The sequence below is a fragment of the Spermophilus citellus genome (genome assembly GCF_964194105.1).
Source record: "Spermophilus citellus genome assembly, chromosome: 6".
NCBI classification, from domain to species: Eukaryota; Metazoa; Chordata; class Mammalia; order Rodentia; family Sciuridae; genus Spermophilus; species Spermophilus citellus.
This window is the reverse complement of record NC_138187.1, coordinates 160969252-160994722: the sequence shown is the minus strand read 5'-3', so window position 1 is coordinate 160994722 and position 25471 is coordinate 160969252. Positions and strand designations below refer to the sequence as shown.

Genomic DNA, 25471 nt, shown 5'->3' with positions numbered 1-25471 from the left:
CTCGAATCTGCTTGCTTTCTGAATATTTCTTTTCAAAACTCTGAATTTAGAAAGAAAAATTGGCTTGGTAGAAAGCCAGGACTTGACTGAGCAGGAGAGGGGCCACATAGAGCTTTGGGGACAAACATCTATGTGTGACTTCCCATGCAATTTTCGGTCTCCCACCATGCCCCGCACCTGCTGATGTTTAAAGTTTTTGTTCACTTTCCAGCTCCTGGTTCTCAGTGATGCTCTTGTCAAGGCCAACCATGGATGTCACCATATCTGAATGACTTTCTTGCTTCGTTGCCAGTCGTTTCACGGTAGGACAGCAGAGTGCCAGCAGTGAGCAGGAGCGAGGGCAGAGCAGCCCTGGCTCTGAGCAGCCCATTTCCCTGCAGAAGTTACAGCAGCTGTGGTAGCAGTGAGACGTTCACTTAGAAATGCCTGCTCTGTGCCCGACTCTGTGTCCATCTGAGTTCCTTAAGTCCTCCAAGGACCCCGAGAAGTAGGTAGCCTTACTCTCATTTTATTGTTGTGAAAACCAAGGCTCAGAGAAGTGACATGCATCATCCAAGTCCACACAGACGGCAGGGGCAGGGGCTGTGGGACACAGGTTAGCCCATCTCTGAACTGGTGTGCTTTCTACTCCACCCCACCCTGTTCCCTTTCTGGTTATCGTCAGTCGGCTCTGATAAAGATTCTTATTTCCTACTTTTTTTTTTTTGGTATCCTGCATTAAATTGAGAAAATAATGAGTGATTTGTCCATAGAGAAATTGGGAGTAGCTACATGTCTGAAAGTAGACTTGTGTGCCTTTGTCACAGAGAAGGTGTCTGTCCAATAACTAGGCTCCTACGACAAGGACCCTGATATCTGGCTCCAGCACACCTGGTTATTAGCTTGTACTTACTGGGGCGGACACGAGCTTCAGTAAGGTACAGACTCAAACCTTGTCCTCTGGAGTTGTAGTCTAACCTCGACTCACAATCACATGGAAACGGCAGGCTGGGTACCCCCAACACAGCCCCGGGAGACGCTGGTGTTCTGCTGCGGGGAGGCCTGCTCTGGGTGGGAATCTGGGGGCCTGACAGGAATTCTTAAGGACAAATCCTGAAGGACTGAAACAGATAAAGCAGGTGGATTGTGCTAACCTTTTTGGCCTGTAGAAGTGTATTTGTCCTACAGAGGTGGACAGACATATGTGAGATGAAGTCCAAAGCAGCACAAGTCACATTTGGCGCCTCTTATTCCCCAGGGTTTTCTGCTTCACAGGAAATCCAGTATGACCAGGAGTTAGCTGAGCGCTGTCCGTAGAGCCATGGTGACTTCACTGAGCTTTGGCTCATCTTTTTGGTCAAAACCATTCAGAATAATATTTTTTCATACTCTTCAAAGAATTTTATTCTCCAAAGAACATAATGCATCCTCCAAATTGCATTGGAGGTGTTTTAGTGTTACTTTCTAGTCCTTAGAGTGCTGGCTGGCTGAGCCCGTCTCTGCTAGGTGTGCTGTAAAGGGAAACACACTCTATTCTACAGGCAGAGCCCAGGCCTGGCAGCTCTGATGTGATGATGCCCCCAGGATGGACAGCAGCTGCCCAGTTGGGTGTCCATGTTGGCAGAGCCTGGCACTCTGGGCAGGGATGCTGGGATGCTGTGGTCCAGGACCACTGGCCCCTCAGCCCTGGAGAGAGCGCCGTGTGTTGCTGACCCCGACTCTGGTTGAGCTGTGCCGAGCACCACTGTTCTGCAACAGTCTTCCTGGATAAGTGACCTGTGAGCCATTTATCAGGGCGAATATTAAAAAGAAGCTGTCCTCATCTCAGATGAAGCTCAGTGCAGCCAAAGAAACGTCAATGAGTGCCACAGGCGCGTTTCACTGCTTTTCATAGGCCTTGCAATAAAAGCTAAACAGTTTTTAGTGGCTTTTGCAATTATACTTCCTTTCAATTTTCCAAAGGTCACAGGGCCTGCACCACACAAATCCCATTAAAGTAAGTAGCTGTTGTGCAATATAAGTGCCTTTGGAAACATTCTTCGATGCCCATAAAATGATCAGCGGGCTGCATTGTAGATCCGCTCGCCTGCCATGTTTTCAACCAAAAGGCGGATGAGGAGCTTTGATGTGGTGGTTGGTTTCTGCTACTGAAGCTGGAGTTTTATCTTCTTGCATCAGATTTCTTCCCAAATTGATGTGACTCAGGCGTTGGAAACACCTTTTTTTTCTGATTTGATTTTATTTCTGAAATATATTCTTACCGTACCTTTAAATTGTGCTAGGGTGATCACGGATTTGGGATCTCCGAGTTCCTCCCACAGGACCCAGCAGAAGCAGGCAGGGACTGCTGGGGTTAACGGAAGCCCGCACAGAGAGCGAGGCCTTAGTGCATAGGGCTCCCACATGCTGCCTGGTCCCCACAGTGTGACCAAGTGTCACTAGTGCCTTCTCCACCCTCCTCCTGGGCCACCTCAGCAGCCCAGGAGGAGTCCAGAGCAAGCCTTGTGCTGGAGCAGTGCTAGGGCCCCTGTTCCTTCATGTCCCATCTGAAGGCACATGGGGACTGTACCTTGGGCTTCTTTCCTTGAGAAGAGCCTCACGTGCCTGCTGATCCGCAGGAAACACCGCCCTCTCCAACATTTTGCTTAAATGATTCATTTATTCTGTAGTTGTTTTTCACATAAGGGATAAAAGTGACTTCTCATTCCTGCATCTATACAGGAAGAGGATCTCAAAGCTTCCCATCTCTAAATCTGATACCCAAACTATCTGAAGAAAGAACACTGCAGAAAGTTTATTTTCCCTCTGCAGTTAAAGTCATATAGACACAAAAACAATACCAGCCTAGTTATTGTCTTTGCACTGTTAAAAAGAATAATCAGAATTCAGAAATCACTCACCCTTTAAGATTTTGGATGATTTACTAAGGTTCTAATACTTTGAGCTAATTCTACACCAGAATACCACTCTAACATCTCCAACTTTGTCATTTTATTTGTCAAGGGACCCCATATCTTTTCGATAGGAATACCTGGATGCATTAAGGTGACAGGACATTTACATAAAATGATTTTAAAAAGTATTTGAAGAGATACTAATGTATGTGAGTATATATATGAATATTATGTATGTGTCGATATATAAATGTGTATACACATACATATCATATGAATTCAGAGATGGAGGAGGTCAATATGGACTGGAGCTATCCAGAAAGTCTTACAGAGGAGGTAAGATTTGAGATGTGTCTCAGGAAACAGATTTTGGGCCTTATCTGAAAATGAAGTGCGAATGTGTTCATGGGGAGAGAGTAGAGATGGGGGTGCACTCCCGTGCTACGCTGACCCTGCACATGCTCATGGAGGCCCTTGGGGAAAATGCAGGAACACTGGATTGAAATGGCTGTCCTAGCCCTTGCCTGTGTAATGGCTGTTGTGGTAGGAATGACGTGATACACGCTCATCTTCTTTCTTAGATATAATTAGTATGGAAAGCTCTGCCTGGGTGGCAGCTCCTATCTTACTCTGGATGCTTCATTATTTCTCTCTTACACAACTGGGTATTGTAATTTGTTCTTAAGAGTAGAATAGAGGTAATTTGGTGAGGCCCTAAGCAACTTGGCAAGAACCTGTCTCAAAATAAAAAATAAAAAAAGGGCTGGGGATGTGACTCAGTGGTACAGTCCCTGGATTCAGTCCCCAATACGAGGGGATAGGGAGGGAGAAGACTGGCAATACTTGCATATTTGCAATTAATTTAGACCAATAAAATTATAAAATCTGCAAGTACTTTGGATTTGAAACATCATGATTTTGATAAAAACACATTTACTCTGAGGCTTGGTGCATCCCAACCATCAAAGAATGAGATGCATCTAATGTCCCATCAGAGTCACTCTCCCTGGACAGTGTGTTTCAGAATCACCCCTCACTGTAGCTGTTTTCACAAGATGATCCTCCTGCCATGACGAAAGTACACTGTCCACTCCCTGATCCTCAGCCAGGGCCAGGAACCCGAGTGCTGTGTCTACCCAGGCCCTTCAGGTGCCTGTATTTGTAAACTTGTGCAGTTTCTGTTTCCCCGCAGGCTGGTGCAGATGCTGTTGTGTGCTCAGGACGGGATCCGACCAGGTCTGCGAGACAAGTGGGCGAGTGAAGGGCAGCCGCTGCAGCGCTCCCTGTTGCCCGCCCGTCGTCTCTTCCTATTATACTTCCACTTAGAAGGACATTTGCCAGATCCAGACTCCAGGGACCCCTGCTATTTGCGTGTCTTTTCTCACCTTCAACATGATCTGGTCTGATGTTTTCATTTGTTAAAAACAACAAGAACGTTCACTGGGAAACTTCTGCTGGCCTGGTTTCAAGTCATCATAGCTATTTATTCCCTGTCATAAACTGTGATTCTCCGTTTCCCTTACTCCCACGTCAGGGGAGTTGGTGGTTTATGGTGGACAGTCAGTGGAATTTGAAAGAACAGTGGAAGATTTCAAAAAACTACTGGGGGATTACGTAGCAGGTTGTAGCACTGAAAACAAAATATAAAGTATTCTTGCTCTTGATTGTAGTTTGGCAACACAAGAAGAAACTTAGGAAGACTTAGGAAGCAGCATAAGATTTAGGGTTTAAGGTTCTACCTGAGAAAGAATTTTATTTGAGGGAAGAAAAGAAATCATGGTATTGACTTAACAAATGATTCCTTTATGTGATTAAAAATAAAAGCTTAGGTATAGTTAGTCTCAGTGGGAAAAACATGGAAGTCAAGGATATTTTGCAGAGTCTTGTTTATTGGGAGCAGGTGTAGTATTGCAGAGCCCTGGAAGAGCCAAGGAGACCTGGAGTCCAAGCCACGTAGCACTGTGGACAGAGGGTCTATGAGAAGGAAATGTAAAGACACATGCTTCCAAACATGGAGCTAAGCAAGAGGAGACACATGTAAGACAACGTCTAAAAGGTGTTTGATCCTCAGTGTCTGAATTCCAGGGTTGATATTTCCATAAACTAATTTTACTACTAGCTCAGTAGTGGGATAATCAGTGACGTTGGTTGGGGTACTGTAGGCCTGCATAGACTCCAGAAATTGGGATTAGATTGGCTTCATTCTCAAGATGTGGCTGATCTGATATTCTCACTGAGTGGCAGAGGTGCCATCCAGGCAGGCTTCTCGGGGAGGTCCCTCAAGTGTGAAAAACCAGAGGGGACCAACTGGGCATACCCAGGAAGCACAGAGAATGCTGCAGGAATCTGGGTGAGATCATACAGACTCTGGTACAAAGACAGTTTTCTAAGGACAAGAGAACTTTCATATTTTCCCTGAAAACACATTCAACAACCGTTTATGCATGGGGGTGCTCAACTAACTGAGGAAACGCCAGGCTCCCCTGCTGGAGAGACAGCTCTGCACAGAAGGCCTTGGAGGCCTGGCTCTCTTAGACTTGAGCTGCACTTTGGATACAGAACATGCTCACTTTGTAACAAGAGTATTAGAGCGAGGCGGGCTGTTCTGTTCTTTGGACATTGTGGTTGGTGCGGGTAGTTTTGTTGAGAGTGTTCTGCGGTTAAAATCACAGGTCAAGAGACTATACACGTTAAAAATAAATAGCTGAGAGCTACTTTCTGTTGAATTTGGAACAAGTGGCCAGGTTCTCTTTTTTCCCATCTTCACTCAAACTCCTTGCAATTTTCTTTGGGCTGAGCCTTTCAGGGGAGAGGTATGGAAATAGAGGGTCAGTTCCTCAGAAGAGCTTTGGGCCTGGGCAGTGGGTGCTGTGGGTCTCTGGGGGCTGTGCAGGCCCTGTGGCTGCTTGGGGCTCAGCTGTTGGCTGAACGGTGGTGTTAGCACTGTGGGATGCTGCTCCGCTTCACAATCTATCACTCGTATCTAGGGCTTGGTGGGGCAACAGGAAGGGGCACGCTGCTCTCTGACGGCCATGCGCAGGCTGTGTGCCTGGCCTTTGAGAGAGTGAGAGCACAGCACATCGGGATCCTGGCAGGGCAACACTTGGGGCTGGGATTCTCCAAAGGTCCCTAAATTCCCAGGGCCCTAAGACTCTCAAGTTTAAATGAAACTGTTTCAGAGATCTTGGGACCTTGTTCCTCATTCTTGGGTTCTCACAGGGTGAGTCCCAGGCTCATGCTGGCTTGGGTTGAGGGTGCTGGGGCCCTGTCCCCAATCGAAGCTCAAGCCCCAGAAGCAGGCCTGGCAAAGCACTGAGCTGTGGGTGAATGCTCTTAGGACTTATCTGCTGTTTCAAGAAGAGTGCAGTGAAACAGAAATCTCTTTAGTTGGTGTGAACACAGTTTCTTCTCTGCAACTCTGTGTTTGTGTTCATGTTTGTATGTTTTGGAGAAGGAACCAGGAGCTACTTTTTCTACTTGGTTATGAAACTATAACGATGAACATAATATTGTCTAAGACATGGTCCAAAAAATTCCTCCGTTTCTGGTGAAGCCAGAGAACATGGCCAAGAGTGAGATTGTCCTTTAGCCCTCTTGAAAGAACAGGCTTTAAGGAACATGTAAGCAGAGTCTCTCCAGCTGTTGGTTCAGGTCTGGTCCATGCTTAGAAGCAAAAATCAAGCATCAGAACCATTGGGAGTTCTGGGCAAATGACCTTAGGGGCACCAATGCCAACACAAGGAACATAGGACTTTTAAAAGGATGCGAGCAAATGAAGCAATCTCTAGAGAACTATCAAAAAAAGACAAAGTGCTAACTGGGACCCATAAGGTGAATTTGGATCCTTATCATCAACTTCTCTGTTCCAGATGATCAGCTGAACTCAGAGGAGAAGAAGAAGAGAAAGCAGCGGAGAAACAGGACAACCTTCAACAGCAGCCAGCTGCAGGCCTTGGAGCGTGTATTTGAGCGGACGCACTACCCGGATGCCTTCGTGCGGGAAGACCTTGCGCGCCGTGTGAACCTCACCGAGGCCAGAGTGCAGGTAACGCCTGCTGTGGATGGGTGGCAGTGAGCACCCCCGCAGCTGCACAACTGTCCAGACTACTTAGTACCCATGTTGCAGCTTTCAGACCGAGCTGGTACGGCTGAGGTTGCAAGTGGGCAACACAAAGACAGATGCACGCTTTTGACTGTTTGCTTGGTATTTTTAAGAACCAGATGGAATGCGTTTAGGTGGGGCAGCTTGGTATTTGCTCCAGGTCCACTCCTCCCTGGTGTTATTGACCCTTCCAGATTCACGTTACCTACCCTGTCATCTGAGCTTTTGACTCTGCACCCCAGCTTACAATGTGAGCATCAGTTTGGCCAAAGAGGTTAATTCTTCTCAGCTCAGCTCTCCTCCCCAGGCTTTGGGAATATGCAAACCTTCCAGAAACTCGCTGTGAGTACCCAGGGTTGTGCACAGCCCTGGAAGTGGGAAATGGAGGGCAAGGAAGTAAGAACACTTTCAAGTAGGTGACTTTTACATCTTCCCTGTGTCCCAACAAGGACATGTAGACAGGGTGAGAGGGAGGAGCAGTTCTGAGCAGCATTCGTGTCAGGACACACTGACTGCAGCCAGACATCCAGAAGACCATATGGCTGTGACTGTGTTCTTCAGCAGAGATGACAGTACAACACTGCAGGGTCCTTGCTGCTTAGTGCTCTTTGATCCCTAACCTCCACCTTAGTTCAATGATGTGGGCAGTCTTCTTTATCTTGCAGGTGAGGAAACGGAGGCAGAGAGAGGTCAAGTCTTTTGCACAAAGGCGCATATCTAGGAGGTGGCTGAAAGAGGATCTGGATGCAGATACAGAGATCCAGGGTTATTTACTTTTTTTATACAACAGACGTGAATCAATGAGTCCCCTGCTTAAATGCCTTTTCAAGGGGTGCTTTGCCGTCTCTGCTGACAGAGCTTCTTGTCTTCCACATGGCCAGGGGCAAGCTGCTGTTTGGATCAGGAGGGGGGTCAGGTCTCTCGTCTTCTGAAGGGACTGATGTTTATACATCCGTGTTCAGTCTGACTTTCAGGGATTTCTTTCTGTAAAGGATAGCCCTCTAGACAGATGGGGACGTGAGCCCCCTCCAGGGTCTTGACTGGAGCAGTGCTGTGTCTGTCACAAGGCACCAGACATGGTAACAGATGCTTGCTGAGTTGATTGGAGGTCCTGGAGGTCCCTGAAGCTTCAGAGAAAGTGTGAGAGTTTTTCCAAGGGGGAACAGGGACCTCACCTCAAAAAATCTGCTCCCTAAGAGACAGGAAAAGAAATGTCAGTGACAAAAGAGGAAAGTTCACCCGGGCATGTGACACACTCCTGTAATCCTAGAGGCTCAGGAGGCTAAGGCTGGAGGGCCGCAAATTTAAAGCCAACCTCAGTAACTGAGCAAGACCCTGTCTCAAAAGAAAAACAAAAGTGGTTAAGGATGTGGCTCAGTGGTTAAGTGCCCCTTGCTCACCTCTTTCCAGAGCAGCACTCCATGAAGGCTCCCTAGGGAGTGAAGAGCAAGTGCTTCTCCCCAAGGGAGAGTTTTATAGAATCCATGAGGCTCCTGAGGACAGGGAGGAGGTGTGAGTGAGGTGAGGAGTAACTGTGGCAGTTCTCAGGGATCAAGTGAGAGTGACCACAGGGACATGGTTCAGTCCAGCTCTGCCCACCCCACCGTCCTGTGATGAACTATGATGTCCCCTTTCCTGCCCCCTTTCCCTAGCTGCTCATCACACAGTGCTCTGCAGTCCCTTCTGCTTTCCCGAACACCTGCCTCTCCATCCCTCGTATGCCCCAACCTCAGCCTGCAGTGGAGTCATGAAGAGCTTCAGGCCAGGAATCCACAGCTGCCATCAAGTCCCCCGTCTGCTAGGGTGTTCTGAATTTTACAGAAGGAAACCTGAATAATGCAATGGGAGGAGTTAAAAAATGTGGAAGTCATGTTTGGGTTGGGAGATCATCTTATCCCTGTCACAATGGGCAATGCATGCAATATACACATCACGTATTATCTATAGATATTGACTCATATAATAAACAGAGGATGAGGTAAGTGTGGATAGACGGACAGATATGGTGGAGCTATGTTTTCTTCCTCCTTTCCCACCTGCTACTTCCTAGTAACTTTCAGCGCTGTGAACATTCCCTAAGGGGAGGACAGAACTGTCCCTCCAGGACCATTCTAACTCCCTGGAGTTCAGCCCTTTCCCTATCTGAGCCCGCCCTGACTCCAGGCATCTTCATATTTAGGGCATTTATCATAACATCATGTGCGTTACACTGAGCTGTCTGTGGCCTGCTTCTTCCACTAGATGGTGGAGTCCTCTTGAGTGGAGGTCACGTTTCAGTCATCTTTGTAAAATTTGTGGGATTTTGGTTTTTATTTTTCTTTTCCCTCCCTTTTTTCCCCTTAAACACTTATTGGGCACCAATTATACCTTTGGACCTGCTTTTGGGGTGAATGAGACGCTGGCTTTTTCCCTGAGGGTGCTCTGGTCTGGGGCTGAGAAGACCCGAGGTGTGATCATTGTCTCGATGCTGTAAGGTGACTCCTGAACTAAAGGAGTGTACAGGAGTCAGCCACGGACCAGAGGCCATGGGGAAAGGGAGGGAATGTACACCGACTAAGCACCTCTCTGGGCCACTCTCATCATCCTGGAAGTAGGAACATTAAAGCCAAGGAGCAGAGAAATTAAATAACTCTCCAAGGTCAATCTTGAACATAGTGTAGTCAGCATTTTTATTCATTTCTGTTGAACCTTAAAAGTCATCTTCCTTCCACTACAACTCTTCAGATGTTAAAGTCGAGTCTTAAAAAATATATGGGCTTTAGCAGCTGGAAGGAGAAGCATGTTGCAGGCAGAGGGGTGTCTGCTGCCATGACGGGTGGGTGGAAAGCTGCGGGAACCATAGAGGATCTGTGCTGGAGGTAGATGGTGTGGCTTTGTGTGGACAGAGAACTAATTCCCAAACAGGCTTTGGATCTATGGCAAGGTTGTCATTTTATTCTGTCACGGGAGGCCAGTGGATGTTATCAAGCAGGGCAAGGATACAGTTATATTGAATTTTAAATTGATAACTGTAATAGCAACAGGAAGAGAAGAAATAGAAGAGCCAGGTCCTGGAAGTCAGAGAAGGGATGCTCAAACCTTTGTGGATTCCCACTCTGGCCCCCTGTGTTACCCGACTCTGGGGCAACAATCCCATGATGCTTGGGGTGCACGTTGCCCAGAGCTGTGCAGCTGTCTCTCCATGTGCTAAATCCCTCCCCAACGCCTTGCCAGTGTTTCTATAATTGCACCTAGATTATTTATTTTGTGGTTTTCCATGCATACTCCTCTTCCTCTGTAGACTGTGAGCTGCTCGAGAGCAGAGAACACGCCTTGCTCGCCCCTTTCCAGAGCAGCACTCCACGAAGGCTCACTAGTGAGTGAAGGAGCAAGTGCAGTTCATTGCCTGGAAGGGCTGGGCAGCATGAGGTGGATGTCCTTGACTAACTCAGCCACTGGGCTGGGGCTGCAGCTCTGGGGGAGAGCACCTGTCTTACATATGCAAGACCCTGGGTTCCATCCCTCACTGCAAACAAGAAACAACAAGCAAAAGAAAACACCCTCACCCACCCAAACACAACAAAACAGAAAAAAAGGACCTTAGCTATTTATTATTTGGGTGAACTTCAATAGCTTAAGCTCATTGAACCTGTTTCCTTAACTTGAAAATAGAAATAACAGAACATTATTTGGAATTGTCATGATGACCAGAAGTAATGTATGTAATGTGCCCCTCCATGTTCCCAGTCCTGGCAGTGCTTAATGCACAAGTTTATTATGCTGTAATAGGTGCCACCCAAATCCTCAAACCCTACAGATAAACGTAGTCCAGCCAGCTTCTGATGTGTAGCATCCGCATTTCCTTCCAGAACCTCAAGAGACCTCCTTGCCTGTGTTTGGTATGTCAGAAGTGCTGGGATGTTAGTAACTAATGATTGACAACAGCCAGGGTACAAGTCCTCGGCTCCCTGGCCCCTGCAGGGGGATGACAGAATGTGTGCCACGGTGGCCGCAGTCCAGCGCTCCTGCAGCCGAGCCCCACAGGGGCCTGTCGATGCTCTCTGCAGTGCTTGCTCCTCTGCCTCTCACTTCCCCAGTGGAGTTCCTTACACCTTGAAAACAAACCATTTGCTTCTTAAATCCTCGTCAGAGTGTTTGGAGAAATACATGCTTTTCTTTAAATACCTAGTAATGTGAAAGGAGATGACATTTTCACATTTTGAAGAATTTTGAAAAAGTTTTTAGTGAAGTCATTGTATCTGTGGCGGAGGTCTAATGAGATTTTTCCTCTTTTTCTTGATTACAATTATGATAGGAATGATGCCCACATTCTGCTGTGTGATGTATCAGTCACAGAGCCTGTCTCAGGAGTCCAGATTACTGGAAGAACTCCGTGTGTGTGTGTGTGTGTGTGTGTGTGTGTGCGCGCGCGCGCGCGCGCGCTCTGGGGATAGAGCCCAGGGCTACATGCATGCTAAGCCCACACTCTACCACGAGCTGCACCCCAGCCCCACCAGCCCATAGTCCTAACCCTTGAGAGCCGTAGGCAGGCCCCGCCAGGGGAGGACTAGGGCAGGTTCTTTCCTGAGAGGAATCCAGACCCATGCTGCATCTTCTCTGGGAAGGCTTCACACCATGCATTCACATGATCTCTTCCTCTGTCTCCTCTCCCTCCTCACGCCCTTCTCTCCTCCCAACCCTCTTCCAGGTGTGGTTTCAGAACAGAAGAGCCAAGTTCCGCAGGAATGAGAGAGCCATGCTGGCCAACAAAAATGCTTCCCTCCTCAAATCCTACTCAGGAGACGTGAGTGCCGTGGAGCAGCCCATCGTCCCTCGTCCTGCTCCGAGACCCACCGACTATCTCTCCTGGGGGACAGCATCCCCATACAGGTGAATGACTCACCCGCCCTCCCTTGCTCCACCTCCACATGCTCCTCAGCCATCCGTCATGCTCAAAGCTGCGTGTGCTGACATTTCTTACTGGGTTACCCTCTTCAGAGACACTCAACTTGCTGGCATCCCCAGAGTTTCACAGGACATTACTAGTTGCCCCAGGAGCAGGGTTTGGGGCAGAAGAGAGAGGGGCAGGCCATCAGCAATCTCCTCTCGGACTCAGGAACTCTTGCAAAAGTTTCAAAGATGGGGAAGAATCTAAAAGAAAAGACCGATATTAAGCCATGCTCACTGTCCCTTTTTGCAGCGTTCTGGAACAGAACTACCCCATTTCTAAACTTCAGATAAGGTTATTTCATTATGCTCAAGTAGGGAATTAACATGTAAGGCTTCACAGTGAAACTGATTTTGAATTAAAAGAAAAGAAAGAAAGGAGGGAGGAAGGGAAGAAGGGAGATGGGAAGGAGGGAGGGAGGAGACAGGAAAGGAGAGCCTAAGCTCATTCCCATCACTTTCGAGACTCAGTCCTTACCAGTTAGTAGGGGGAAATTTCTTAGGATCCCAAACGCTTTCCTGTTCTGTCGCCAATTCTGACCTACTTGTCTGGAGATTTCTTTAGGGGTCAGTTGTGTGTGTGTGGAGAGAGAGAGAGGGCACGCGCACTTGTGCGTGTGCACAGCGCACTTGTGCATGTGCACATGTGTGTATGTTTTGCATAAAAAAGAATGTATAATTTACACTAAACTTTTATATTAAAAGGGTGACATTTTTTGAAGAAGCAAGTGGCAGAGTGCTATTTCCACCTCATTGAGACTTTGAACCTCAGTTCATTGTGCTGTTCAGAACACACTGCTGACGCTGTACTCAGCACCCTGTGGCCAGTCCAGGGTGCCTGTCTTTAAACCTAGACCTGAGTGTTCTAAGAAACCAGGTCAAGGCTGCATGTTCTCTTCTGCTGATTTCAATGGAAGAAGTATTCACAAAGTCACTTATTGTGCTTTTTTAAAAAAAATTTTATTGTCAAGTTCATTATGGGCTTAAGGACAAGCTTTAGACTAACAGAATATGTCCTGGCAGAAACCTAGCCCCTGAAAAGTGAAAAGCCACATTCATGAAATGCACATGCTTTCCAAATTTATAGCTCTAATTCAAGCCCAGAGCCTCACCTAAATGTTCTTTCTATACCAAATCAGTTCTTGAGAGAAACACCATAAATGCATTTGGGAATGTCTTTTATATTCCTTGTTGTAAAATTAACCTGAATTAATTCTGGTCTTCGTACATGGAGACCCCGTGTATAGGAAGTCCTATTCTCGGACCCCATTACTCTCAGCCTTGCTGATTTTGAAAGATTAATTTTATCTGTGTATCCTATTTAAAATGTAGACCCTTCTTCTGTAGGATTTACTAAAAATGCATTTGAGGACCACTGTGACATCCCATATTCTTTACTATTTCTTTTATGAGTACTGGTAGTCCACAGACTCCCTAAATAGCCTGTGGATGGTCTAGTTCAAAGCCTGAGGCCTCAAGATCTTGGTGTGAATCTGGTGGTAACTGGGAAGCAGTGCTTCTCCTTTCTGCCTGCGTCCTCCTGAGGGTCCTTGCCAGGGAGAAGCTGAGCGCAGACCCCTGCTCGTGGGGACGAAGTCCTCCGGAACTAGTGTCGGGTTAGACACTGGCCACAGCAGAAGCCAAGCCTCAGTGCCCACACCACTGGCATTTTGTAGGTGATCATCAAACTGAAGCTATTAACGTGGCAGGTCATGTGTGCCTTTTTTGGAAAAATTCTATTTTAGCTAAAAAGATGATGAAGAAAATCTAGATATTTTTCAAAAGACCATACTTCTATCATCTTGATATAGCTAGTTTGTTCATTTCTGCAATGAGAGTTCAGTATTTTATATAGTGTAGGCTTAGTGTTACATATTATTTTGTATTCTGCTCTTTTCACTTAAGATCATATAACCTACTACTTCTTACTCATTTCATCGTGTGCTTTTATATCACTTCTCCCTTAGATACAAGAGTTTGTAAAAATTAAAACAGTATTATAGAACCTGATAGTTCATATTCTGTATGAAGAATAAATTAATCTCCAAATTTAAGTAGAAAAGTGATGGTTTAATGCAGTAAATTAATATGATTTTTTTTGCCCTAATGTTGTCTGAAGTGTTTATAGTTTGTTTAATTTTTAAAAGTGGCCAAACCCATTTTGTTTACCTGGAGATCTTCTTGCTGTTTAGAATCAAATATGTCATGATTTCACAGTTCAAATCTTGCTAGGAAACATGACTGTTGTTAAAGAAATACAGAAGAAAAACAAGTGATGAAAAGCCGAGGAATCGATAGACATTTTGTGTTATGGAAAATTCACTCGCTATTTCTTTTGATCCTTATGTCAAGTTAGTGACATTCATTAAAAAGCATTTGTCTTGGTTAATCTTTGGGACACTCCTGTGTGATAACTCTGTCCTTGCTCCAGTTCCAAAGAAGAGGAGGCTGAACACTTGCCCAAGTTTAAGTCTTCAGGAAACAGAGTGAGAACCCGTGCTTGTGGTCCCTGTTTCTGTCCCACACCTTAGGACACATGACTATTCTCATTCAAATTGAACCTGCACTGTATTGGATGCAGCAAAAAGTCTAGGATTGGAGAACTGTTGAAACCGTTGTTTTGAGTCAAGGTCTGTCTCAGATGGGTATATGGGCACTCTATGGGACAAGCCCTGTGGCTTGCTCCTGCAACCTGGGGACTGTGAGCAGACAGTTTTGCCAGAGAGCAGCTGGCTGACTTCCAGGGCTCTTCCCTGAGAGGAAAGGAGGAAGCCAAGGCACAGAACAGTTACTATCTAACGCTCAGAACTCTGGACTGGGGAGGAGCCAATGAGTCTTTTTCCTGGCTGTCATTTGCAGTTAGACTGGTGGCTGTATACCTTGTCATCCAAACTGGGACACTTTTGAAAGTGAAAGGGAACTGGTATTGATAATTTCCTTAGGTTGGTGGGCATAAACTGGGCTTGTCCGTGGCAAACTGAGACACACGGTTTACTCCAAGGCATGTCATGAACTTGTTCATTCCCTTGAGCGTTTTACAGAAGATGACAGGCAGGACTTGGGTCACCAGAGGAAGCAAAGCATTCCCGAACATGGATGCTTCTTTCTGGCAGGTGTCTTCTTTATTTCCCTGGGGTCAGCTGAAGGAAGCTTTCTGGAACACATACCCACTGCTTAGCTCAGCACAGTCTTCCTTAATCAAGTTATGAGAGCAACCCCATGCCCAGGCCCTGCGGCTGTGAGGACTCACTGGTAGAGCGCCCTGCCTCTCGGGTAGCAGTGACCAGCCAGCTCTTGGACTGCCGAATGTTTTTTGAGATGAAATAGCTAAGACCTCAGTTCCTGTGAGAGCAGAGAGCTGGCCCGGCTCTGCAGCCTGGCCCAGAGTGCTGCTTGCGGAGGGAGGGCTAGATGAAAGCACCAGGGCAGAGCTCCCTCCCCTTCCTCATCCCCGTCACTTGGTGGTGGTCCTGATGCGGCCTGACATCTGCTGAATGCCTTGGCTCATTTCTCGCTTTCACACTTTCAAACATAGATCCTCGTCCCTCCCAAGATGTTGTTTACACGAGGGGCTTCATAACGGATTCTAACGGAAGACACTGAAAAGGTAACTTGTCAGAGGGGGAAGAGGGTGGCTGCTGGGGGTAGGGCTGAAGGGGAAGTTAAGTGTGTTTAAGAAAGTGGGGGTTCAACTCCTGGAGATGTGAGCAGTGAGGTCCTACAGCGGGGACTGTGGTGAGCATCAGAGCTCACCGGAGAACCTGTCCTCAACCTAAGGGTGGCATGAGTTGAGAGCACCACTCCTCATATGTGGCTATGCCTGGGACTCGCCTGGGACCCTGTACCTGGAGACTGGGGTCCACTAAGCCTAGGGTGGGCCTGAGATTCTGCATCTGCAAGTTGTTCCACTCCAAGATGATGGAAGTGCTGTCCACACACAGGACGCGCCTTGCAGAGTGAGGCATCAGGTGACTGACTGACTGTAGGGTATGCCCCAGCAGTCAGAAGAACTATGTTCTCATCCTGGCTCCTAGCAGATCATTGAATTCTCATGTAAGCTTGTATCAAAACTGATCCACTAGTTTCCCTATTGCATACGAAAAAGAAATATGGAAAAATCTGTACAATAGAAAGATGCAAAGCATCCGCATGCCAATATTTGCATATTTGTGTATCAGACATTTCTGGAAGAAAAGGTAAAGCTTGCAGAAATATGACTAAACATGTAGTACACCCTGCAGACTGGCTGATGAAATGTGGTCCAGGCATGTCCACTTGTAAGAGCTAAGTATACACCAAAAAGCAACCTCTGAATTTCAAAAACAGAAGTTGCAGGTGATTGTTAAGGTCTCATAAGAACATTTCCAACAGGCTGTAAGGGCTGTCATTTCAATAGTAAGTTTCCCTAGGAAAACCAGTATTGAATTTTCTTAGAAGGAGCCTCCACTGTTCTTGCACTGCAAAGAATGCACCAAAGAGGCGCCCTCTGCCCTCTAGACCACAGAGCCTGGGAAGCTGAAGGCTCTGCAGCCTTTGAAAAGCTAAGTCCCCGCAGAGGAAACCTAGATTCCCAGGAAGACCCACAGACTTCTTAGGCTGACAGATTTGTCTTTGGAGTAAAAATTTAAACAGCTTGTCATCGTTTGTTCTTTGTTCAGCCAGAAGGCCACGTTAAAGTTGAAAACATAGTCAAGTGCTATTGTTTCCCAAGCCATCCTCAACTGTTTTGTGATTTGTAGGGTTTACACTACAGGTGGCGAGAAAGCAGAGGGAAAGATGTCCCTGAGTCTCCTGGCTTTGAGATGGTGCCATGAGTGGGCTGCTGAGGGCCTCCTGGGTGCCTGGCAGTTACTTCAGCACTTTTTCCCTCACTACAGCCTTTTGGAGCCGTTCGATGGATCATGAATGATCCGTCCCCAGTGAAAACCATCCTTCAACCCTGAGGGTGGGGCTGGCATTGTGCTGCCTGTAGCTGGGCCACATCTGCTAGAAATCTCCAAATAAGGAGATGGAAACATTCCAAGCCCACTTCAACGTGTCAGCTCTGTGGAAGTCCCAGCACCCCCTATTGAGTCAACAGACAGGAATCAGCCCTTCTTTTCCATCTCCAGTGTTTCCATGCACGTTATTCCAGTGAAGTCCTTTCTTGGTCACAAATACAGAGACCTTTACTAGAACTTAGTAGAAATGGGCTTTAGCTAAACCCTATAAAGTCAGGGCCAGGAATCAGCTCGTATTGCACTCTGCTTACTCAGAAGGTAAGCCCCGCTGGTAGGAGCTGGCTCTCTGTTGTCTTATGCTTAACCTACGATGGACATCAGTTTCAGTCTTACCTGTTGACCCCAGGAGTTTGGATAGGAAGGAATGGTCATTTCACATAGTCTGAATGGCCTCATAAATTGGTTGAAAGCAGCTAATTGCCCTGACAGCTCTCTCTCTTGCAAGATGATGTTTCAGTGTTCTCTTTCTTCTCCTGAAGCAGAGCCTTAGGAGTTTCCATGACATAGGACAGGTGGTCACCAACAGTGTCTCAGATTGGCAGCCATGCAAGGCTCTCTTGCATCTGCTTTCCCTTTAGGAAGCACATCCTCTCCCTTGGCCACTGCCCATGCTTAACGCGCGTCTAGGCTGCTCCATGAACACCCACTCAGCAATTCGTCTTTTCTGGCCTGTGACAAGTTGTGTCCATCACTGGTATGTTGAAGAACCACCCACTGCATGCCTGTAAAGCACATATGGAATTGTAAGCCTAGACCCAGTGGTACTACTGTAGGGAAGAGAGGCAATTCCTCAATACGTGTGCAAAATATCATTGCGGTCTCTATTTGAAGGAGGATACATTACATTCTAAACATCAGTTAAGAGGCTGGGATGAAGGTGACCTCTCTTCTTTTATCCTACATCTCTCAGCCACACAATGCTGGAATAAGTCAGATTGGTTTCTTTGACATTTATAATTTTTCTAAAAATTACAAGTGAAATGTTATCTCTTCTGAAGCTTCGAGGGAATCACAAAACCCATTCATTAATATAAACAGCTTTGTTCTCCTCACACCCCACGAATGGGAGGATTCCTGTACAGACTCACCCCTACTGTGGTGTTCCTGTGATGGCACCACCATACCACTGGGCAGGGCACTGTCTCTACTGCAGAAGCACAGGCTGCGTCATTCAAGAGACAAAGTCTTGGGAGCATCCTGTGCAATACATGACCCTAATTCCCTACTAATTCATTTCTGAGTGAAAAAGTGGGTCAACATTCCTCTGAGTTTGGATTTTATAGTCTGGCCTGCATTAGAGAGAAAAACTGAGTATTTCTGAGAAATGTGCTACCTTTTAAGTCCCAGACTAGAATCCCTAATGACACAGGTAGTAGACTATGAAGTAGCGAGCAAAACTGGCACAGAGTAGATAAAACTTCAGTCACTGCTACTGCAGACATTTCTGGAAAACAGTGGAAACAACTCCAGTAAACTACCATAACCTCCCGAGGTCGCAGTGCGCTTTGTCTGCCAAGAAACAGAAAGGGTGAATTGCTGTTAAGTAGGACTCTGCTTGTCTAGACTCTCAACAGAAAACACATCTCCAGATTCGGCCAAGGACAGTCCTCCATGGCTGTCTGCACTTTGCCACCAGAGCTCATCTCCGTGTTCTGTCATGAAGTTTTACCATGTGTGCTCAGAGGCCGTTCAGTTCTACCCTCAGTACTTTCCAAATGATGCAGATACCCTGTAAGTCCAGCTTCTCCCTGTGTATTTAAAATGGCACCTTCTGTGTATATCTTTAGTGCTTTATTCTCTCATATACTCCTGGTTGGGAAAGGCTAATTTGGCTGATTTTATAATAATCCATGATTTAGGTACATTTCCCAAATCCACTCATCTCTTCGGTCTTTAGTGTATCCGAGAAATTCCTTGACAATGGGTTTTATGGATTTGCACATATTTCTGGCAGAATCTTGAGTGAAAACATGTAATCAGTCTAGAAACTAAATGATGGTATGTGTATGAGTTTTGAAAATAAATGGCATTTCTTGGTGCATTGTTAAGAAAAACCTTTCCCTATCTTAATGGGTTATTCTGGTCATTTGTTTCACTCCTAATGAATCCCACTTAACTGGAGACTCTTCTGCCCGTGCCCTTTGGTGGGGAGTGGGGAAGTGATAGTCTGTCTCAACTTTATGAATATTGGTTTAGTTTTACTATGAGAAGATATTTTTGTGTATCCCAGAATATGCAGTGACCATCCCCTTTTGCCATGTCCTTCTGACTTCGTTCTTTCCATTAGGAGAGCGAAGTTTACAGCAAGGACGACTTCTAAAGAGTGAAAGCACATTGGTCAGATTAGTTTTTAAGAAATCATCACTTATAGCAGGATGACAGAAACCAGTGACAGTGAGCAGGAATCGGTTAAATTGTAGCCCATCTGCATACATCTCACTCGTCTCTTCACTAAATAGTTTACTGAGCACCAAGTATGTATCAGGGGCTGTGTCAGCTCTACCAAAGGATCCAGTTGTGAACCGGCAGAGGTGGTGTCTGGTTCATGGAGCTAACAGCTGAGAACAGTGATAGATGATGGAGAATTAAATTAAGTGGGGCTGGGGCAGTGCCTCAGTGGTAGAGCACTTGCCTTGCACACATGAGGCATTGGGTTCGATCTTCAGCACCACATAAAATAAATAAATAAAGATATTGTGTCCATCTTCAACTAAAATAATATTTTTTAAAAAATTAAATGAAGTGATGAAAGCGGAGTGTAGGGTGCTATAGGAGGACCTGCCTTGGAGTAGCAGGGAGAGCGTCACGCAGGGCCACTGGGTAAGAATGAGCGGACAAAATGAGGAAAGGCAGCAGGCCTGGTGGCACACACCTGCGATCCCAGCGGCTCCCGAGGCTGAGGCAGGAGGTTCGAATGTTCAAAGCCAGCCTCAGCAACTTAGCAAGAACCTGTCTCAAAATGAAGAATAAAAGGGCTGGGATGTGGCCCAGTGATTTAGTACCCCTGGGTTCAATCCCCAAAGGAAGGAAGGAAGGAAGGAAAGAAGGAAGGAAGGAAGGAAGGAGGAAGTGAGGGAGGCAGGACTCTGTAACCCTTCTGCTGCGCACACACACACAGTCTCTGTCTCACACACACACACACACACACACTTGCTCACACGCTTTATACCCGTGCGGCAAGCTAAAGATTTGTATTTCTGGAGAGAGGGAGTGATCCGGAACCTTCTGTATTTCTTTATCTTAATTTTCCTGGGCTAATTGCTAGTCACCAAGTTGAACTAGGCTACGATAAGTCTGGACTGTTTGGGAGAGGTGTCAGGGATCTGTTCTTCTTGTAGAGCAGCTTCAGTTTTCTCTCTTTTTGATCTTGTCACTTGATCCCAGAACCACAGGCTCCTGTGTGGCTGACAAATTCCACTGGAATGCAGGCCCCAAAAAAGCACATGTCATTCCATTTATAAGTCTGTCTATCCACCCCGCAGTTGAAAAGGATTTTGCTATCTTAGAAACATTTTAATTTAGTTAAAATTAGTCTTCTTTTATCCATTCAGTATAAAGTAAACAATTTGAGTACAATTCTACAACACCATTTCTTTCTTCCTTAAAAGAGATTCATGGATGCAGTGATCAGAAACCCACCAGGACAGGGGCTGGGGCTAGGGCTGGGCTCTGCGGTAGCGCACTTGCCTGGTGTGTGTGAGGCACTGGGTTCGATTCTCAGCACCACATATAAAGAAATAAAGTAATTTTTTTAAAAGAAAGAAATCCCCCAATGACAATTTTATGCCCAGTTCTCGGTCCTAAGAACAGTCTTTGACAATGACAACGTCAAGTTTTTGTCGGCAATATCGACAGTGAGAAACAGTCATCTCTAAGGTAAAGGGTGCTGAAACTGGAGCCTTTGATACTTTATTTTGGAAATTTAGACATTTACAAAATAATTGAACCAAAAGGCAGCGTGTGCTCCACAGGAAGTTTTGGGGAGAGGTCAGGACATTGAGGCCAGTCGATAGGCACCTCTTGATTCACAATGCTGGAATTATCAACCAGGGAATCAAGAAGGACTGGAAAGTTCCATTGGGGTGCAACTGATTCTCTGAGCACATTACTTCTCATGGTATTTATCAATTACCTAAAACGTGTTAGAATTACAGCTATTTAGAGTGAAGCAGCAAAATTTCCTTTAGTCGTTTTGTCCCAAACTTGCATTTCTGCCTCACCCATCCCATGGGCTAGGGAATGGAGGCAGGGAGATTAAATGCTGTTTTAATTAGTCAGCTGATAAAGCACCTGCTGCTCAATTTGGGCAGCTCTCATCTCTGTCTCCCCAGAAATAAATCATTACTCATTGTACCCAACACAGCAAGTGCCCCTCCCTCCCGGGGTCTCATTCTCCTGTGCTTTCTCCTGCCCTGAAAAACACAGCCACCTCTCCAAGTGCCTTAGACTAATGGAAAGCCTCAGCTGGGAGAGACCTAGCGGTCACCTAGTCCAACCCCTGCCCTGCCTGGCCCTGCCCTGCCTGGCCCCGTCCTGAGAGTGCACCCACCCGGGGCCTGGACTTGCAGCTTCATGAAACTAATGCCTGTTATTCTCCCTGCTTTCTCCTTTGTCCCCACAGCGCCATGGCTACTTATTCTGCCACATGTGCCAACAATAGCCCTGCTCAGGGCATCAACATGGCCAACAGCATTGCCAACCTGAGACTGAAGGCCAAGGAATATAGTTTACAGAGGAACCAAGTGCCAACAGTCAACTGAGGAAAAAAAAAATTAAACAGGCCTAAGAAGAAATCAAAAACCATAAGACACCTATCCTGCTCTGTCATTTCTTCATCCGCTGGGAAAAAAAAAAGTAAAAACAATCAAACAAACAGAACTAACATATTGGGACCATGGCAGAGAAAAGCAGGAGAGGAGCAAAATGAAAATTAGTTAACAAACGTTCCTCCTCCCTCTGGAATTCCACCACCATTTGTTTCTGTGTGTTTATTTTATTTTTCTTTCTATTCATGCTTTGATTAATATACTCCAAGCTTCTTTGGTTAGGGTCAGCCCACCCACTCCCATAATCCTGAGAGGTTTTGAAAGGCCACAAAGCCACAGACACACAGGCTCAGAGAGATGCCCCAGGCCTTGTCACCAACCTGTGAGAACCTCAGTGCCTTACTCTGAGCTCCTCCCACTTCTCTCCAGGAGCTTTTGCAAAGCCAAAGTCTTTCTGAAGATCTGTGCCTCCCATGATTCCCTTTTCACTCTCTCTGTGTCTGTCGGTTACGGTAAGGTTTTCTTCCGCCGGCTGCTGGAAAACAAAAATTGTGTACAGGTTTGGTCACTGGTCTGTCTGATCAGCATGGCTGGCTGTGGCTGGCTGTGGCTGGCTCACTCCCAGCTCTCAGCTCTAGGTCTGAGCTCTAAGCTATGCACTATATTATCACCAGCAACACCACCCTGCCCCATTTAAACAATCAGTCATCTTGAGTTAAAGTTATTTGTTGTCACAGGCTGTTTGGTAGAGGAAATATGTTCACTGAGAGGGAAAGAAATTTCTCTAGGAAAACAAAGACGGAATTGTGAAAGACATGGCCTACTTCTCTTTGGTGCCTTAAGGGTAGTCAGATGTGCACTTATATATATATACTGTACATATTTATATATATATATATATAAAATATTGCAAGCTTGAGTCTGTAGTTTTTCAAACTCTACAGGAAGCAAATTTCACACCATCACCACTGTCCTGATCTCTGCAGTGATGAGACATTAGTAAGGGATCTTGCTTCTTATATTCTACACAGAATTCTCATTAAGGCCACGCAGCAATAGGCAGGGCAGTTGTTTGAGAACAGTGTCGTTTTTGCATTAGGGCTTTAAATGAATTACAAATTATTTGAGAGAACAAAGATGTCCTTGAATTTGGAGCTGGGGCTCTGGTGGAATGCTGATATATTCTATCATGGGAATTATACTTAGAGGAGGAAAAGATAGTCATCTGCTTTCTCCACTCAACAGAAATATGAAAGACAGGACACATGTTTTTAGGTGGAATATTTAAAGGTTTGTCTAAATTCCAAAAACTTTAAAGGCAATTGTGGACTATTTTTTTTTCCTTAGTGTTTTGAAGTAAAGTTTAGCATCTAGGGTTAGGAGCCAAGACTGATATTTCCCTATTTCTTTCTCTCTGTTTCCAGCCTTGCTTTTTTAACTTGCCCAGTGGACTTGACCCAACCTTATTGCCATGCCGTGCCTCAGTTTGCCTGTTTATAAAATGGGTTTAGCAATGCCTCCCTACCTCACAGGGGTGTTGTGAGGCTCTATTCCTGTGCTCCTTTAAAGATTTCTGTGTTCTCTGCATGTCCAGCACTCCAGCCTTGGGAGGAAGAGGACTGTAGAAGTGTACAGTATTCATAGAGTGGTACCATACCAGGAAGCCTTACTCTCTAGCAAGGAGATGCTCCCTTGCTGTACATACATAAAGCTTTGTATTTGGAAGCAAGAAACAGGTTTATATATTTAGATGTCTGAGAAATCACACCATTTGACCAAAGAATAATTTAAGTCATGCAAAATAGACATATATTAACTTACAGTCTTATCCTGGCCAGCTTGATTCTCATACATTTAGTTACCTGTGATTAGAAATCTTTAGATTGATTTTGGCCAAATATGCCAACTGTGCATTATAAGTGACAGGCAAGAACTTTGTGTGTAAGATGCACTTTCAGCAAACATTTGTATTTCCCTTGGCATATCAAATTGAGCTAATGGTGACATTTTTTCCCAGACTAACAGCCACTCATCTCAAAATGTATTTCAAATGTCGATTCTGTACTTCTTCCAATAATAAGAAGAAAGCCCATCTTAGGCATTTTGCTTTCACAAACTGGTCCCCTCTCCCTTTAACCCACTATGAAAACATTTCTTAGGGAATGGTTCACGTAGGTTGGCTGGATAATTCACATTACTTGCTTCTGAGGAATCTCTCGACTCATTCTTCTGTCCCATGCATTTCTGTGGATTACTGAGTTTCAAAGGAATAGTATGACCTTACAGATGGAAACATTATTTGATTTGTGAAGTGAGTGCAATCCAAAAAAATTGATGAATTTGAGGGGTCCGGAGTTTGGAGAGAATAGCTAAAGGAAGATTTAGGTTATAGGTAAAGAACAGAAGTCATGCGTGGAAAGGGGAGACGCTTAGAAAAGACAGTTATGTAAAACAAAATCTTTTGAAACATTCATCCTGACATACATTTCCAGTGGTCTATAGTAAATCCTGGCCCCATAAACCCAAATGGTGGGGGAAACTGGGAGGTTCTGTCTGACACCTTAGACAAGCCATTTCTGGGAATTGGAAGTGATTGGTGCCGGTCAGGCATGGGACTGCCCATTGGTAGTAGACCAACACTACAAGCATCCATTATTTGAGCACTTGATCAAGAAGGCAACCATCTAGTACTAGCACTTGATTTACTATTGATTTTTTTGAAAACACAAGTTTGCTATGTGATTTGGAGAAGTAGCTTCTGGCTGTTAAACCAGTTTTCAGAAGAAGGTCTCAGGGCTGGACCTCAAGGCCTGGTCATGCCCAGACAGAGATGAGCACCGTGAGCTGTTGCCCCACCCCCCTTCCAAACAGGATGCTGATGTGTAGGGTAGTCAGCAGGTTAAATTAAATCAGAAGAAGTGACCTAATAGAAAAGGGAATGACTTAATGGTATAAAGATCTCTTAAGAAATGTAATATGTAAATTATATCTTGCTTTATGATGTAAAATATACATTGTTTGCGCTAGAATAGAAATGTTTCCTTTTCAATAAAATGAAAGAAGGATATTTCAGTGTCTTGTTATGTACATTAGAGGCTGCTGATTCTTTTCTTTCTGAACTTCAAAAATACCTATCTGCTAAGATCTAAAATCACATTCAGAAGAGGTAAGAAGGTAAGAAGTGCTGATAAACAAGAGAACTTTTATCAGAGTATGGTATTATTTCCTATAAAAGGGGGAAATCATGTGTTATTCTTCAAAGACAAAGACAACGGTGGGAGGAACTGGGTAGGTGTGGAGCAAACATTTTGTGAGAGTCCAGCAAGCTTTTACCAACACGTTCAGCACCCACGCTAAATACCATGTGACAAAAATACTTTGTATAGAGCACAGCCTTTTAATTTAGAACAAAGAAATAGCACAAGAAAATGCTTTAAAGCACTCATTGTACCTAACCCAGGCTGTGTGGTCCAGGGGAGAACAGAGGATCGCATGTGTGGTACAAGTTCTGTTTTTCAAAACAATTAAAATCTAATTTAAAGGCAGCTCTAGCAAAGACAAGTTTATACAACTGCATAAGACAAGTGTCAAACAAACAGAGCCAACAGAAGTTTCCAGAAGATGAGGAAAGAAAACAGGGGATCTGGGGCTTGAGATCCATTGTTAAGAACCTGGGGGGAGGAGAGGGGTTCTGGGGAGTGGAGAAGAGGGAATGGGGCAGGGATACAGGAAGGAAGAGTTTGGATCTAGGGCGCGATGGGCCTGGACAGGATGGAGAGCCTGTTTTAAAGCAGAACAGGAGAA

The 25471-nt window shown here is 45.5% G+C and overlaps 1 protein-coding gene across 2 annotated transcripts in view; it reads left to right on the top strand.

Moving 5' to 3' along the window:
- Positions 1-24732, top strand: part of PRRX1 (paired related homeobox 1) — a 71227-nt gene extending 46495 nt beyond the window's left edge. Inside the window, exons 2-5 of one of the 2 annotated variants that reach the window (XM_081298673.1) lie at positions 6743-6918; positions 11663-11844; positions 15437-15508; positions 21523-21659. In XM_081298673.1, the coding sequence (XP_081154799.1) occupies positions 6743-6918; positions 11663-11844; positions 15437-15491 (413 nt within the window). In that variant the 3' untranslated portion in view covers positions 15492-15508; positions 21523-21659. Of the gene's footprint in view, positions 1-6742; positions 6919-11662; positions 11845-15436; positions 15509-21522 lie in introns of both variants that reach the window. The other variant, XM_081298672.1, reaches the window with a different exon arrangement.
- Positions 24733-25471: the final 739 nt, after the last annotated feature.